General features: G+C 41.0%; 1 protein-coding gene across 1 annotated transcript; it reads right to left on the bottom strand.

Annotated features, from left to right (window-relative positions):
- Positions 1 to 709: 709 nt before the first annotated feature.
- Positions 710 to 3338, bottom strand: LOC126405030 (ras-related protein Rap-2b). Its single transcript, XM_050068545.1, has 2 exons — positions 2433 to 3338; positions 710 to 1843 (listed from the first exon to the last, which is right to left on the bottom strand). Exon 1 carries the CDS (start codon positions 3037 to 3039, stop codon positions 2488 to 2490), a length of 552 nt encoding a protein of 183 aa, XP_049924502.1. The 5' UTR covers positions 3040 to 3338; the 3' UTR covers positions 710 to 1843; positions 2433 to 2487.
- Positions 3339 to 15674: the final 12336 nt, after the last annotated feature.

The raw sequence follows: 15674 nt of genomic DNA, 5'->3' as shown, positions 1-15674 counted from the left end.
GACTGACAAATCTCCTCAGGTACTTCACGATTATCTTCACACGAATTCCTGCTGTTCGGGGACGCTGCGTGCGCTCTCACAGCCTTGACAATAACCGTGCTTAGATTACCAGTGTCATGTAAACGCCGCACAACACAACAGAGATGAGTTACTCATCTCTTTTTCAGACGAGTCATATCATGAACACACCTTGGTTTGGTTTCTTTCTGGTTTTGATTTTGTACATGCATCACAGTGGCCTCAGTGTTAACCACACGGAAAGTTCTGCAATTGAGAAAAAAGAGCATAGCTAGGCAGCGGTGGAGAAATAAAAATAGATTTCTGGGGCGAAACTGCTTTCATGTTAACTAATACTGCATACAACAGAGCTGGCATTAAGGTGCCCAGTGAATTTTTCAACATGAAACTCAACAACCACACTGCATTTTCCTATTGTGCTCCTACTTCCTGTTAGCTTGTGGGCTAGCCTCAACCATCAAACAGCTCATTGGGTTTGGGGGGGGGGAGTCATGTTACTGTAAATTATGCACACAACTGAACATTTACTATTTGAACTACTGTATTGCTGTGGGTATTTGTAGTAATCCAGTTATTTGTGTCGTCCAAACTGCTCATGACAACTTTGTTTAGGATCAGCAAACTGGCAATTAGCCAATGTGGTAACATGATGAAACAAGTAGATGTCAACAAAGAGAAAACCCAGCCTGGATTCTTTTTTTAAAAATGCAATTTGTATTAAAAGTCTTTTTTTTTTTAAAACAGACAGCCCATTGTTAAAGGGCTGATCTGAAATTAAACTTACAATCAGGTTAGATTTGTCAACGGTACATCATCACATTTCCTGTTAAAAACAACAAAATAAACATAAACAGAATTTTTCGATTTAAGTGGTCTGGAAGGTAAGCGTTTGTTGTTGTTGTTATCATGTCTAGGGAGATTCCAGTACCTGTGCATTTCAAGATATAGGTTTGGCCAGACTAAGCAGACATTGCAAAATGAACACCTTAGACTTCAAAAAGGCCAACGTAAAACATACAGAAAACTGCCATTCCATTAACAAAAAGCCTATTGTAGTTTCTTTTCAGCCTCCACCCCTACAAGATTATCCAGAAGAACAGTTCACTGAATTGTGGATCGCCGCGTTGAAGGGTTCTTTTGGTGATACATGTAGGTTGGCACTAAATCTGAACAGCTGATTTGTTTTGGAAAGGCACTCGACACAAGGGCGATCAGGTCACCGTCCCCATGTCACTTCAGTTAAGGTCCTCACGCACACTGAAGAGGAGACGAAGAAAAAAAAGTGGCACTCGTCACGTTTGCTCCCCCAGCAGATAAGTGGTGTCAATTTCTTTTGACTTTGGGAACAAAAAATAGGATTTGGAGTGTTTTGGAGCGTTGCCCCAAAACTGGGTTAGGCAGAGATATCACCCAAATCTTTACCCGCCCCAGACTGTGCAGTTTATTTAACAAAATATACTCTATCTCTCTGTCTTCTTATACAGAAATATCCATTTATGAGTGTCTCTAAGTGTTGCCCTCCGTATCTTTTCCATTGGGGTTTTAGTTCCAGTTGTGAGTACAGTTGGAACTGGTGAGGGGGGTGTTGCTGAAACTCTGGATCTGACACTGTGTTGACATCAATGGTGGACACTGATCGTGCAGCACAGATACTCCAACCCAGCAGAATTCCTGAAGAGTGGACCCCTCCCTCTGAGTCTCAGTTGCTCCCCTCCTCCTCCTCCTCCTCCTCTCGTCCCCCTGCAGCATTCCTCCCCTGTATTTTCCTCCAAGGCCAGGGTGAGACACGAAGAAGAGCTCAACAGTACACACTTGCTGCAACACACTGCCACAAACAAGACACAAGAAGAGTCATGAATGAACTACAGCAACCTCGAACAAAGACTGAGGAAAAAAATTAAGTGCTTTTAAAGGGCTAATTTTGGGCTCGGCTCATCAAAACTTGCTGAGCCTTGAATGTAGGCCATACAAGAACACTGGAATCTCCCGACTCCTGTTAACCTCATTCTGGAAAATACCATTTAAACACTTATTAGGCAACTCCGTAGGTGTAGAGATTCAAACACTAACTTCGTAAACCTAATTAAGTCAGCCACAGCTTGCCCCTCCAGTTCTGCAAATGAGTCAGACACTTCCCCAATCTGCTTAGCAAAACAATAGACTGCAAGTGTCCTACTGTAGCAGTGAAAACTAACACTCAGCTTAACTGGCAATAAACTAAACACACTAAGAGGCTAATCTTTAAAATGAAGGCACATCCGGCTACTCTATAATGTTACTTAATATGGACATGTGCTGAGAAAGGATTTCAATAACATGTTTATAATAAGCACTGGTTATATAGTGTCACACTTCATAAAATAACACTTCATGTCAGTGGATGTCAGCTGTGTATTTTCAGTGTTTCAACTTACCATTGCAAACTTAAAACCGAGCAAAGAATAAAACTTTATGGTTGTCCTTTTTTTCTTAAAGAATGACACAAGACGAACAGCACTGGTCGTCGCCATTTGGTGTTGAGGCATAGTTCATCTGTCGGACAATCTCTGCAAACAGTTCGTCCACCGAGGTTTTATTTTTGGCTGAAGTTTCCATGAACGGGCAGTTCCAGTCGTCCGCCAGTGCCTTCCCCTCACCGGACGAGACCTCCCTCTCCCCCTCCAGGTCCACTTTGTTTCCAACCAGAATCATCGGCACTCTCTCGTACCTTTTCACCCGTATGATCTGATCCCTCATTGGTTTGATATCCTGGAAGCTCTGCTGGTTCACCAGGCTGTAGACCAGGATGAAACCCTGCCCGTTTTTGATGTACAGGTCTCGCATGGAGGCGAACTGCTCGGTCCCCGCCGTGTCCAGGATCTCCAGGACGGACGGAGAGGAGTCCACCTCGATCTCCTTCCTGTAGAAATCCTCTATCGTGGGGTCGTATTTCTCTATGAAGGATCCCGTCACGAACTGGACGGTTAATGCGGATTTACCGACCCCTCCGGACCCGAGAACCACTACTTTGTACTCTCTCATGGTTCCCCCAAACAGCCGACACTCCTGCTTCCTCTCCGCTGTGAGCCCGCTAGCCGCCCTGCTGGGTTTCAAACCGCTCACCGATGCGCCTCCGCCAGCAGTTTTGTACGGGCTCTGGTCGGTGGATACGGGGCGTGGCCGTCAACTATTGTCGTTCAGGGGGTAAAGGCGGTTGTTTCGGACCCACGCTCAGCATTTGTATTGTGACATGTTGAGTTCCCGACGACAGCCCAGCCGGTTCTTGAGCAAGCTTCCCCCGTTTTCGTTCAAGTAGCCACCGTATGCCCGTTGCTCTCTTTAGTAGAGTCAAGTCGCACGTGACGGAAACATACCTCTTCCGGTGTTAGCCTTCAAAATAAAACCGCAATAGCCGAATGTGTCCTGGAAAGTTTACCCAGTTACGGTTCCAGTACTTTATGAATAAACTAACTCTAAAAATATCAAACTAAAATGATTACTTATTCGCGTATTCTTGTCACTAATTATTACATTCTCCTGTTTACCACACAGTCTTGAAGGCGAGTTCTTTGACTTCCGGTTTGGCTCTTGCTCACTGTTGTTACCTTGACGCCGCGAGCTCCCTGCGCTTCCTGCCCACACTCAGCACGCAGTCTGCGTCCCACGTCACTCAACGCTCGCCAGTGTTTAGTTAAAGGTGCAGTGCGGCTGTTATCGCACAGTCAGCGCGGCTGCTCCACTCAGTACCCACGCAGACCTGCCACACCTTAGTTTCGACATCATCACTGATCCTTGGGCTTACTACTGATTGACTCACTCTCAGACAACTTACTGGAAAGGCATCTGTGCAGTCAGCTTATTGCTTAACACCCAAACACAGTGTGGGTCTACCCTCCAGCTCTCTTATCACATGAGTTTCAATATTTCCAAAGAAAGAAAATGAGTCAAGAGGAATAACAGAAAAAAAAGTGTCAAATGATGAACAACTCATCTAAAATATTATCAGGTTTAAGGAAAAATACAAGAGTTCAAGGTCCAGTGTGTAGAACTTAGGGGGATATATTGGCAGAAATTGAATATAATAGGCCTATAATAAGTCTGTCTTCTTCAGTATATTATCACCCCAAAAAAGAATTGTTGGGGTTTTGTCACCTTAGAATGTGCCATTATCTACATACCCTCTCACAATGTTCTAAAAATGTTGTTCAAATGTTTTGTTCAACATAACATTTCCAGAACATTAAAATAACCACATGAAGTAACATTTTTGGGAGGTAATTTTTGTTCTCCTAAGGTTCTCTGCTAGTAGCCTTTTAGGTAACCCCTTTCACATAGGAATATGCAGGAATTTTCAAGTAACCTCTCTGGAGCTTTGACCAACCCTTTCAGAATGTTCTGGGAACACAACAATAATGTTAGTTTTATTAACCTGCCATTTTAACATCTAGTGAGAGTTATGCAGGAACACTCAATAAATGTTCCTAGAACCCCCTAGAAATGTTCCCAGAATGGTTTGGGAACCAAATTTTGATAAATTTGGATCTGAGGAGGACCAAGACACCGGTGATCCCTGTTTCCATCCAGGGGGTCAGTGTGGACATTGTAGAGGACTATAAGTACCTGGGGGTACACATTGACAATAAACTGAACTGGGTTAAGAACACTAACGCTCTCTACAGGAAGGGCCAGAGCCGTCTCTATTTTCTGAGGCGACTGAGGTCCTTCAACATCTGCCGGACTATGCTCAGGATTTTCTATGAGTCTGTGGTGGCCAGTGCTATCCTCTATGCTGTTGTGTGCTGGGGCAGCAGGCTGAGGGTGGCGGACGCCAACAGACTCAACAAACTGATCCGCAAGGCCAGTGACGTTGTGGGAATGGAGTGTGACTCTCTGATGGTGGTGTCAGAGAGGAGGATGCTGTCTAAGCTACGAACTATCTTGGACAATGTCTCACACCCACTCCACCATGTGCTGGTCAGGCACAAGAGTACTTTCAGTGGGAGACTCATACCACCAAGATGTACCACTGAGCGCCACAGGAAATCATTCCTGCCTGTGGCCATCAAACTGTACAACTCCTCCCTCTGAGTGGCCCTGAGACTTTTTCACACACTGCAATAATTTAATTTAACTTGTGCAATAACCCCATTCACCCTGACTGTATATATTCTGTTTGTGTAAATAATCTTGTTCAGTTTACAATATATATATGTATATATATATATTTATTTACGTTTATGTTTGTTAATAATTCCTGTTTATTTAACTATATATTTGTTAATACTATTGTTTAAATTTCTTATATTTTCACGTATCTTTCCTCTCTTGCAAGGAGCACCTGTAACATAAATAATTTCCCCTCGGGGATCAATAAAGTATTTCTGATTCTGATTCTGATTCTGATTTTGCTAGCTGGGTAGCTAGATACTGGATGCCAAGATGTTGCCTAGCACATACTGTATGCCTAAAAAGTTTCTAGCTTCTGGGTTTACTTCCACAGTATGCAGCCCATTGAATATGCGCAGTGGGGTTTCCACCACTTGCCCGCAAGGTCTGGCTCAGCTCATAGACTTCACATCGTGATGACATCGCAGATTTTTAAATCACTTTTCTCGGCTCCAGGAAAGTTTTACAAGTATAAAACCTCCATTGATAAACAATTCGTAATAGAACGAGTCATAATTAGCTTTATCTGCTATTCAAGGTGTCCTGTCAACAGTTTTACAGATGTGTCTTTTATAATGGTGACCTATGGGGAAAATGTGTTTTGGCCTGTGGGGGATTTTTTCACTGCAATGCCACAAGTGGCCACTGGGAAAAAAATAGCTGCATGCCTGAGTAGCGTTCCTGGGGGCCTGGAATTGTCAAAATGCACCGCCATGTTTTTACAGTAGCACCAGAATGGACAAAGCAAGTGATGGCTCTAGATAGGGCCACCATAGTTAGCAGCCCCTCAGCGACAAGTGCGTCAGAAAAACACAGATTTTTTAAAAGTGAAAGTACATTATTCTGTTTGTTTATTGTGAGGAAGAGACCTCTGTGGATAATTCCCGGTAAAACCCTCATGAACATGAACACTGACAGAATTCTTACCAGGAGAAGTTTCAGCTGCAATCTGCAATCCTCGCCTCTAGATTCCACTAAATCCCTCTAAATCATAGATGCTGTTCCTTTAAGATGTGGAAGATGTTGAACATGTTGTTCAAAAATATCAGCAAACCTAAATGACATAAGGGAAGCAGTGAAGAGGAAGTGACTCACATCACCAGTCCTTTACCCTACATATGGCACAGCTTTCTGTCTTGCATGTCCCTACACTCCTCTGCTTATTTTGTTTTCTTGATGCAAGCCATTGTCTAACAGCGGAATCTTCATTTCCTTGTTCACTGACTTGTGCAATTGGGCCTTTTTTTCTGTAGTTAGTCAGATAAATATCTGAACTGCATTAAGACCAACCAGGAAGAAAAGTTTTTATGTTCTCTTGGTTGTTTCTCAAACTATGAATTGTAGTGTTTAATCCAAGTTGAAAATGTGACAAGTTTGTAATAAAATCAATTTACATTTCTCTGTTTGTGTATGCACGAGGGCGCGTGTAAGATCATCATTACATCCTCTTGTAAATCGTGGAATAACCACTGTTTCCAATCAATGCCCGTCAGTGCAGCGCAGTGATGATTAAACCACAGTCGTGACCTCATCACCTCGAGGGAAGGCTGGGAAAACTCTGCTGGATCAATAGAATTTTAATTCATCCACAAATCACCAACAGCGATACAACATACACACACACTCCCTTCACCGTGGTTAGAGCCATGAATGGGGAAGTAAATCTGTGAGTCAGTATGCATCACTGTGATTATTGAAGCTCAAAGAATATGTCATAATGTTCAAACACACACAGTTTCCATACACCTACAGGAAAAGCATATGCAAATCAGACGAGGACATTCATTACCAAACAACAAGTCAAAGCCTATATGAAGACAATCAGTGCTCTGCCCCATGGGGGGTGAGGGTAATAATGTGACCTAGAGCCTTGTGATGTGGATTGTGACATCTGTGAGAGTGATGACTCTGAATGTAAAACCAGGCCATGCCGTCAGAGTTTATTTTCACACAACACTGATAATTAGATAGACGTGGTCACTTTAACAGTTAATAGTATGCTAAAACCCCCCAGGTGAATTCCTCACAACAAACTAACAAAGAGCTGTGGCCTTTCACACAGTCGTCACAGCGGTTAGAGCTCCTGGCTCAACTGTAACTAGTCTGCTTGTGTGCACAAATGTAGTCACATGAACAAAAAGTCAACACTTGCTGGGAGATATTAGATGTTGAAAGAAAAAAAAAAACTTTGATGTTCATATAAACAGTTTCAAAGCTGTTTCAGCTGTATTTTCTAAACACATAGAGAAGTGCAAGACTTTTAAAGGACAGATTCAGATTTATTTTTCAAGTCTAGTGTTTAAATAGCACTAGAGCAGGGATAGTTGTAACACTTTCAATTTCTCCAACCAGGAACAAGCTACAAATCACCTGATTCACTCTGCACATGCATAGTTTAGTCCTGTTTCCTGATGTTAGCAATTAGCACCCTATGGCAGACACAGCCAAGGAAAAGAAAGTATATATTTTTTAAACTTAATTTATTTTGCGTAATAGCATTGCCTGCTTTATAATTCAATTCATAAACTTAAATCACATTTATTATGTGTGAAGCAATTTTTCATGCAAGTTGTTAGTGATAATGTTTTAGCTGTTAGCTGTGAGGTAAGCTAGTTTATGGCTGAGTCTGGCTTTGTTGTAACAACATGTAAAATAACATGTAAAAACCTGCCCCAAGCAAAATTGTAATATAGGCTACTAAATTGACACACACAAACATACACACACACACACACACACACACACGTAAACACACGTGACTGGAGTACAGACAGGCACAAACACACACCAATTATGTTAAAAAGTTATTTAAGTGTAGGAACTATTTATATGGACACTATTTTGACACTTATGGACTATGAGTGGACATTTAGCAGTGGTATGGTTGGACTCTGACAAGTATTGTTTTATCATTATGTTTTATTTGTTTCTGTTGTATCTATTAGAATAAGTCAGTCCTTACCTATTTTATTTATTTTACTGTCTGGTGTTGTTCGGGTGGCTGTTTTTACCTCCGCCAAGGAGGTTATCTTTTCGCCGGCGTTGGTCTGTTTGTCTGCAAAATAACTCGAAAAGTTCTAGATGGATTTTGATGACATTTTCAGGAAAGGATGATAATGGGACAAGGAACAGATGATAAAATTTTGGTGGTGATCGGTTGAAGCGAAGTGGATAAAATAATAAAATGGCGGGAAATCCGAGCTGCTTGGCGGAGGTCTGTGCTCTCCAAGTGCTCTAGTTTTCTTTTTGAGGTGGTTTGGTGTTATTAAAAATTTGATTTGATAAAAAAAAAAAAAAAAAGTAATTTAAGTGTTGAATTTAAAAGATTTCAGTATCTTAAGTTTTTGTCAAACCGATGGATTGCCCCGTCCGGGTTGGGAGAGAGTTACTGCCTCAAGTGAGGGAGTTCAAGTATCTTGGGGTCTTGTTCACGAGTGAGGGTAGAATGGAGTGTGAGATGGATCAGCAGTTCGGTGTGGCGTCTGCAGTGATGCAGGCGCTGCGCTGGTCTGTTGTGGTGAAGAGGGAGCTGAGCTGGGAGGCGAAGCTTTTGGTTTACTGGTCCATCTATGCCCCAGCCCTCACCTATGGTCATGAGCTCTGGGTAGGGACCAAAACAATGAGGTTGTGGACAATACTGGCCGAAATTAGTTCTCTCCGTGGGGTGGCTGGGCTCAGCCTTAGAGATAAGGTGAGGAGCTCCGACATCTGGAGGAAGCTCGGAATAGAGTTGGTTCAGTTAAGGTGGTTCGGGCATCTGATCAGGATGCCTCCTGGGTGCCTCCCATTGGAGGTGTTCTGGGCACATCCCCCTGGTAGGAGGCCCCGGGGCAGACCCAGAACATGCTGGAGGGTTTACATATTTTATCTGGCCTGGGAACGCCTTGGGGTCCCCCAGGAGGAGCTTGGAAGCGTGACTAGGGAGAAGAACGTCTGGGGTGCTTTGCTTGGCCTGCTGCCCCCAAGACCTGGCCCTGGATATGTGGGCCATATCCTGGCCCTGGATATGTGGATGGATGAATGGAAATTGCTGTCATAATCCTGGTCATCCCTAGTCTCCCCTACATTGATTTTGTTATTGGTCGCTCCCTTTGTTCCTGTCCCTCTACTACAGCTCAGCAAGGTGTCTGGTTAAACATAGATATGGACTTTCAGACTAAAAAGTATCTTTTAGATTGTAACTTTGTGAGATAAACACCTCATTTGGCCAGTTCAGACTAGTGATGCACATCCTAGTTTCATCTGAACTTTGGATTGTATTTTAGCATGGAGCGAGGACTGAAGACTTTGTACTCCCATCTCTTACATGTTCCCAATATTTTTTTAAAACCCTAACCTACATTTACTTATCTTCAGGCTGATTCAAGGCAGTGGAAACACAACATTGCCCTATCATCACCTTTTAAGTTGATATGGGGAACTTGTTAGCAAACAGTTGCTTATTTGCACATCAAGCCAATTGCGAGCAACATTAGCATTCATATGGAGTCAACTCCTGGTCAACTGGCCAATGTAAGTCCAATATTCCCTCTCCTTTAAATTCAGTTATAGTCTCTTCCAACTCCTGAGGAAAATCTTGCATTCTTTAGCTGCTCCACTGTGTTCACCAGCTGGCTGAAAATCTTTGTCTGTCATTTGGTGCTGAGCAGGTAGTGCACATTGAGTTTTTTGGGAGCTTTTCCTTTTGAAAACTGCCTGCTGCAACAGGAAGCAATGCTGATTAGAGCAGTGAGACTGAACCAAACATTAAAGGTGTGGGACAGAAATCCAAAACAGTTCAAAGAAACACAGACCTGACAAGAACTGCAGACATGACTAATTAGATACATCTAGCACAAACAGTAATTTCATCCATTGCTGATATAAAAATATTGATTATTGCAGCTTTAAGGGTATTTTAGCAAAATGATGTTAATCCACAGATTTTAGCTCCTTATAAGCTCCACTAAGCAGCCCGGGCTCCTCGCTCCTGACCTAATACCACTTTCATCTCATATCATCCCCAGCATGCTCTAATTGAAATAGCCTCAAATAGCCAGAGGACTGTCCCTGTGTGATCTATTTAATACGAGGTGAACGTCTACAACAACACAATAAGAAGTACAGCGGCGGATCTTTAATCCTCACTTCTTGCCCTGTGAGAGTGACAGTAGACTAATTAAAATGTCTGAGACCACTGAGCTAATTAATGACAGAGATAAGTCCCCTCCAATGTTTTCATCCCACAGGGACTCAGATGCCTTTCAAACAAGTTGCAGGCTGTAATTTCAAAAGAAAAAGACTCGAGGCAACATTTTATTGCTTGGTTTGGATGCACTGTTTATAGCCTCCTGACCTTGAATTAATTACTCTATTGTCATATATTTCCACTCATCCTCTGTGGCAATGTGTTTTGATTTATGAATTATTCAGATGGTGGGAAATGCTCATTCATCATTTCAATAGCATCAGAGCTCGGTGTAAATAGAACGCTTTCCAAAGCCAACTTATGATGAGACTTCACAGCCATAAAGCCACAATTATGGCCTGAACGTGGCAGCTATGTATCACACATTAGGGTTTAAAAGTCTTACTCATTACACATAATAACTAAAATAATTCCTATGAAGGGTCATGTCTAAATTGATTCCTATTTTTTTTGGTAACTGTTCCTCTTACAAAAGTTGATCACACTTCCTCAGCATGCTGTCCTCACCAGTGTGCCCGTTGTTGCATGATGGGATATTTTTAAAGAAAGTGAAGTTCATCCTTGACCCTAGATTGACACAAATGACCATTTTATATCAATTAGTCATGCAGTATTCATGAATTTATTAGTTGAATTTATGAGGAAAACTTTTCTCAAATGCCTCTATGTATAACTGTGAACATATTATTTACCGATTGATTGGGGACCACTTTTAACAACAGCAAGACTATATCAAAATATCTGTTTACAAACTCTTACACAACTCGTGCAGTTCAATCCAAGTGTCATTTATCCAGTCATGTGCTCAGTACTTCTCAACACATGAATTTCCCTGTAAAACCCCTTACCTTTTAAAACTGAACTGAAAGTTGTTGTTTTTATGTGAAAAGTCATGTGTTTGGGAAGTGCTGAGCATACGACTGGATATATGAGACTTGGATTATGAGTTGTGTGGTAGCTTGTAAACAGATGTTTTGACATAGTTTTACTGTTGTTGAATGTGGTCCCCAATCAATCAACAAATCAATACTATAAAACTTCAATTAATAGCCTGGGCTAATATTCGCTTAAATCACTGAAATCAACGGGCCTATATTTGGGACAGGCCCTTTAATTCCTTTCACACAAAACTGTTGCTCAGCAAAGACCACGAAATACAATTAAATTGTTTATTTAAGTATGAAAACCCCTCTGATTCTTTTGATCTAAAGACCCTTACGGATTAATATGAATAACATGAATAATATGAATAACTTACAGAGTAACTGAGGAATGGTAGCCAAAGAAAAAAATGAACTGCTTGGCAACTAGACCCAGCTTCTAATTGAGACAGGCGTTTATTTGTCAAAAAGGGACTGGGCATTGAATCAGGACTATGCTTTTAACTGAAGTTATAAGGTATGTTCTGTTTTCCACGGAGGCATGTGAGCAAAACAAAATTTTGTTTTGTTTTTCATGAAAATCAATCGTGATTGGGAAATTAGCTGTACTTCAAAATAAAGTGTGTGTCTTACAAACTAGGAACATTCGCACATTCCACTGCGGTCCATTTTCGATCCGTGACCCACTCAAATCAAATGCCATGAATGATTGATACAGAAATGGTTATTCTGTGCATAAAGTATTCCTTTACGCGTCCCAGTGCCACAAGCTTTTAACAGCCAAAAACGTATTTATAATATAATATTTGTTTTACATCGTTTTATTAGCTTGATGCTTAGAGACTTTTTCTAATTTCATAGAAACTGCTCATAATCTTCATTTTGAAATATTTCGTCCACTACAGCGTATTATTTGTTCTGTTTGAGGGCTCAAAAGCTCCAGCTGTAAAACAAACACAACCTTCAGAAGCTAAAGGATTTTCTGACAATCAGTTCTGATACCTTTGGACCTCTCTGTGATTTAATTAACTCCAGACATATGTGACATCACTATGTAAGATAACACACTGAGCATTTCTTTATTGTGTCTGTGAATGACTCTCTTTTTTGGCCCACAAAATGCATTTGTTAAAGCATAGTCCATATAAAACAGAACGATAGCTCAAGTTTTTAGGGTTCTCCTGTTGTATATTGTTGTTTTTATGGCATTTAAAATGTATGCATGGTTGTATGTAAGTATGGTGTGTATGAGTATGAATGTATAGGTGCATGTGTGTATATATCTTTATTAGGTAAAATCATATAGTTCATCTTTTTGATGTAAATTCTGCATTTATTCAGTCATTAACTGTGAGCATTGATGTTAATGAACTGACACTAAAAAAACCCATGTAGAACAAGAAACTGAGTTGAGCAAACTTAGTTGGGAACAGCAGGATCACCAGTTCTGCCTGTGTTTTCTGCAGTGAGGCACATTGTCCAGTGGAGGGCAGCAGACTTGCATCCAACCTTGTGAGTGAACTGGCCTTTCCTGTTTGAGTTCAGATGCTCCTCATAGCTCAGGTGAGCAAGAGATTCCACACTGAGGTGAGAGTGTTATGAAATGGACAGTGTATGTGTCATTTCACACAGAAAATACGGAATTAGCCATGGAAATATTATGGTGGCGTACATAACAAGTAAACAATAATACGTAATTGTATTAATATTTGTGTCAGAGCATGCATACATATGTAACATGGCTTCACGGTTCTGACAGAGGCATGTATATAACGCACAACCACGGCAAGGAGGGGATTTTGTGTTGACATCTTGCAGGATGAGAATTCAGTATTGTTCAAACTGCAGAAAGACCGAAGACAAAAGGCTGTTGTTTGGCGTCAAACGCCATTATATTCCCCAACAAAGCTGGAACAGTCTGGAGAGCAACTGATAGACGTTGTGGCATACACCTTTTCAACCAAACTGATTATGAAATGAGTTAAAAAAAAAACACAGGACAAAAGAATACATCATATAAGACAAGACAGAGAGCAGAAAACAGAAAGAAGAAGTCGCAAATACAAAGAAACTGGGTGACAGAGATAGAGAGGAGACACAGGGTCTTTCATCCAGACCACAATGCCAGCCTTTCATATGTGGAATTTGGCCATCATTAATAATACATACAGTTCTCTCCAGTTCAGTACAGTTGACTGCTGGGGGTTAAAGTTTGGGGTTGAGAGTCACAGTAACCATCATCATCACAGAGCAGAGCCGGACATTCTCAGTTCCTCACTGAAGCTGATTGAGGGTAGCTCATAATGACGAGAAACGCTGTGAGCAAGTGCATTCTTTTCATGGTTCGGAGCTTGAAGGTTTCCTTGGCAGACTGCAGCAGTTTTGTAAAGTCCCCAGGCAGATGTGAGTATTTCTGTCATACCCCGATGACATTCTGGGGACCGTGATGTCCACGGTTCAGTGTTGTGGCCAAAGAGAAATGGCAGAATCCCAGCAGCAATGTAATTACTGCTGCTGCTGCTAACACAATGGGAGCAATTCATCCATTAAAATAGGAGGTGCGTGTATGTGTGCGCGCACTCATCCTCTAACCCACGCCACACGCTCATACACAGTCTGTGCTAAATAGGAATTGGAATTGGAAAGGCTGTGAGGTCCACTGGGGTTTTTCACTGAACACCTCAAATAGACACAAATAAAATGACTGAATTCTCACCTCGTATGACGCTGGCTACTGCAATTATACAGGAAGTGCTTTGATGACAGTTTGGACATGTTCACACTAATAAGAAAATATTTGTGTGTGTTAACACAAGCATGTTTAGACTGTTTTCCTTGCTGTTCAGTCTGTAATGACAAAACACCACTCAACACTCTTTTAGCTGGAGGAGTAGCTCAGAATTCACAGAGACTTGCTTATTGGCTTTCTTGCCAAGAGCCAGATAAAAAGATCAATCTGATGTCTGCGCCCTAAAAATGAAGATACAGAGAGGAAACAATTAAATTTGCTTAGCATAAAGACTGGGGGCAGAGGGAAGAGCTAACCTTTGTACAAAGATAAGAAACAATCCACCTGCCAGCACCTCGAAAGCTCATTAATTACCTCAATATATCTCATTTGTTTAATCCGTACTAATACCTAAGTGTAAAAATGATGGTGCGGTGTTATGGCGGGGGATTGTGTGACAGACTGGGGCACAGTGTCGTCTCCATGAGGTTGATATGCTAAGCTAAGATAACCGGCTCCAGCTTCATAATGAATGGACAAGAGAGGGTAATCAATCTTTTGCAATAACTCTTGGCAACAAAGAAAATGTATCTTTCCAAACTTTGTGAGCAAACCACAAAATACTAGTTACACATAAGCATAACTCAAGGCCCAATTAAACTTTTCAGGAGCTGTTAACTGTATTACAAAGTCTTTATCAGTGGATGTAGTTGCCATGGGAATCGAATTGGAAATGGAAAATGAATTTACATAGACTCCATCATGAAGACTATACGCAAAAAGCACATGACTGCTACCATCTAACTAAAATATAAAATAAGTGGTCTTAACCCTTTGAAATATGGAGCAACACCATGTTGTTGGTTCAAGTATTTGAACCTTTGAACCTTCATGGAGAAAAGGCAATGAGCAACTTTGTACGAAATGTGCCACAAATTGCAAAAAAATTACTAGATTTGGAAAATTATTTTTTAAAAAAGCTAGGGAAGAAATTGTATTTTTATTATCATTGTTATATATTTTAATTTTTCAAGATAATTATTATACATTTTAAGCTCTTTGTCTAGGTCATTTCCTTGTTTTTTTAAACTAATTTTCTTGTTTTTACTAATTTCTTGCAAATGTTTGGGTCATTTCTTCTTTCATTGCTCATTGTCTTCTTCGCATTTGTTCGAAAGAAATCAAGCCAATTTGCTCAGGTTTAAGGCTTAATACATTAAGAATCTGATTGTGTCATCTTCAACTCTACCTCTGATTACTTTTTTGTGGATTTTGATGTAGTAAAATACACAATAAAGGTATAAATGTCAGTATAAATTTGCGATTTTGCACGACACAAGGAGAGTAAACCCACTTTACTCCCACTGACCTCTGTAGCACAATATGACACCTCTGTTCCAGTGCAGTGTACAGTGGAAAAATTACTGTACATGTTTACGTGTAAACATGTAAAAAGTCCTGACAGCAAGGTTAGAGCCTGCATTATTTTCTCATGCCATGGACCAGGCCTGAAGCAGCCAAATGGAATTCAGCAATCATTAGTTTTATTATTTCCACCTGTTTTATTTTTTACAGAGACATGTCAAAATGTCTTCTGTGAAAAATGGCACCTGAAAGTAAAATGTGTCAGCTGCAGTACCTGTACTGTGTGGCTGACTGTACTGGAAACATAAGATTAGTGATGACAGAGATGGGTGAAACGTGGGTCATGCGG

Source organism: Epinephelus moara, chromosome 2 (genome assembly GCF_006386435.1).
Source record: "Epinephelus moara isolate mb chromosome 2, YSFRI_EMoa_1.0, whole genome shotgun sequence".
Taxonomy (NCBI): Eukaryota; Metazoa; Chordata; class Actinopteri; order Perciformes; family Serranidae; genus Epinephelus; species Epinephelus moara.
This window is presented reverse-complemented; position numbering and strand designations above follow the sequence as displayed.